Here is a 1,812-nt window from a genome sequence, read left to right as displayed (position 1 = left end):
AAAAAAAAAAAAAAAAAAAAAAAAAAAAAAAAAAAAAAAAAAAAAATAGCACAATAGTCCCTAAAAGTTAAAAAAGGTAGATAAGAGCTAAAAATAGAAGATTAGCTAGGCTAAAAGGAACAAAATGTAGCTGAAAGCTAAAAGTAGCAAATCCTCAGTTAAAAAAAAATAAAAGTTTCAGAACATTAAGTAGTAGAAATCTAAATAAAATGCTAATAAAATCGTAGCTGGAAGCTAAAAGTAGTAAGAGAGACAGAGCCTTTAGCTGAAGCAGATTTCAGTATTATTGAAGAAACTAGACATTTCGTTGTATTTCTACGATAAATTTTATAAGTAAATAACATAATAGTTTTATTAGTAAATAGAAAACATTTTAAGTATAAAAGATAGAAAAATAGGAAGTCCCATCTCTTGAATAAGCTGAATGTTTTGATATATGAACGGCTAAAATAGCGTACAGTGGTTTGCAAAAAAATGTATAGAAGAAAGTATAAATAGAAAAACAATTTGCTGACTCAGCATTCGCATTATTGAACACTCTTGGCATGATTTCTTGAAAACTGTGGCTAGTATTTAACATTAAGCTAAGCTTCCATGAGTGAGCTGATCTGCTGGAAATGCATTTTAAAATTTCAAAGCTTTTGTTGACAGAGCTCCTCACTCTATCTCTAAGGCATATGGACAGATCAGTTTCAAATCATTCTCTCCAAACAGAACAAAACAAAATTAAACATTGTCAAACAAATGACTGTTCAATGTTTTCAGAATAATAATAGCATCTAGTAAAATAGTATTGAATATTCTGGAGAGGAGATGTATTGGAATATTCTGTTGCTATTTGTCATAGATTTCCAGGACAAAAAGTGGCAGATTTGACTCAAAGTACTAATACAAAGAAGAACCTTGCCAACATGAACCATATAAGACCACACATCATCAATGAGAGATGAAGGTTTGTGTTTAATATTAAATTATTTTATCTTACTTTTTTTAATAACCTAAAATGAAAATTTTGAGTTGTTTTATTGCCATAACCAAAAATATGACACAAATTAATTTCTTTTTTGTGTAAATTTGAAGGAACCTGAACCGTGCTGGTTCTCTCACCTGACTTGACGCTGCAGTGAATGTGGGCTTTGGACTCATAGTAGACCCAGTCAAAGCCGGCCTCCACCGCCAGACGTGCCAGCATGGCGTATTTGTTTCTGTCCCGGTCTGAGGTTGTGATGTCCACCGCCCGGCCCTCATAGTGCAGTGACTCCTCTGAGTGATGACCATCCTCATCCCAGCCTTCGGTGACCCTCAGCCGAACCCCGGGCCAGTGGTTCATCACAGAGATGGCCAGAGAGTTCAGCTTGTCTTTGCAACGCTGCAGCAGAGAAGCCACAATTTGATTTAAATGGAATCAGTGGATAAACATATTGTTTTGAATTTTACAGTGTAACTGTCAGGTTTAAGTTAACCCTCTAAAATGAACCCTTTAACTTAATCTTCACAAACCACAAACAAGAATTTAAATTTTTCTGAAAATAATTAAAAAGTCATGCTAAAAAAACAAACAAAAAACACTAAAGTTATGTCTATTTTTCAAATTTTTTATCCTTTTGAAAAACAGACATAATTTAAAACAATTAGGACAACTTAGAAAGCAACATGTATTTAACATACAACCAATCTGAAAAAGTTGTGTGAAATGTAAATAAAAACAGAATACAATCACTTACAAATCTCATCACTGTATTTAATTACATGTCATATCAATATCAAACATATCAAATGTTTAAACTAAGAAACTAACATTTTTATAAAAAT

At 32.1% G+C, this 1,812-nt stretch overlaps 1 protein-coding gene across 1 annotated transcript in view; it reads right to left on the bottom strand.

Annotated features, from left to right (window-relative positions):
* LOC106527019 (Indian hedgehog signaling molecule) overlaps positions 1 to 1,812 on the bottom strand; it is a 25,617-nt gene that overhangs the window by 10,129 nt on the left and 13,676 nt on the right. Inside the window, exon 2 of the mRNA XM_014021772.1 lies at positions 1,108 to 1,369. Within this exon, the coding sequence (XP_013877226.1) occupies positions 1,108 to 1,369 (262 nt within the window). The remainder of the gene's footprint in view (positions 1 to 1,107; positions 1,370 to 1,812) is intronic.

Source organism: Austrofundulus limnaeus, unplaced genomic scaffold (assembly GCF_001266775.1).
Source record: "Austrofundulus limnaeus strain Quisiro unplaced genomic scaffold, Austrofundulus_limnaeus-1.0 Scaffold305, whole genome shotgun sequence".
Taxonomy (NCBI): Eukaryota; Metazoa; Chordata; class Actinopteri; order Cyprinodontiformes; family Rivulidae; genus Austrofundulus; species Austrofundulus limnaeus.
This window is presented reverse-complemented; position numbering and strand designations above follow the sequence as displayed.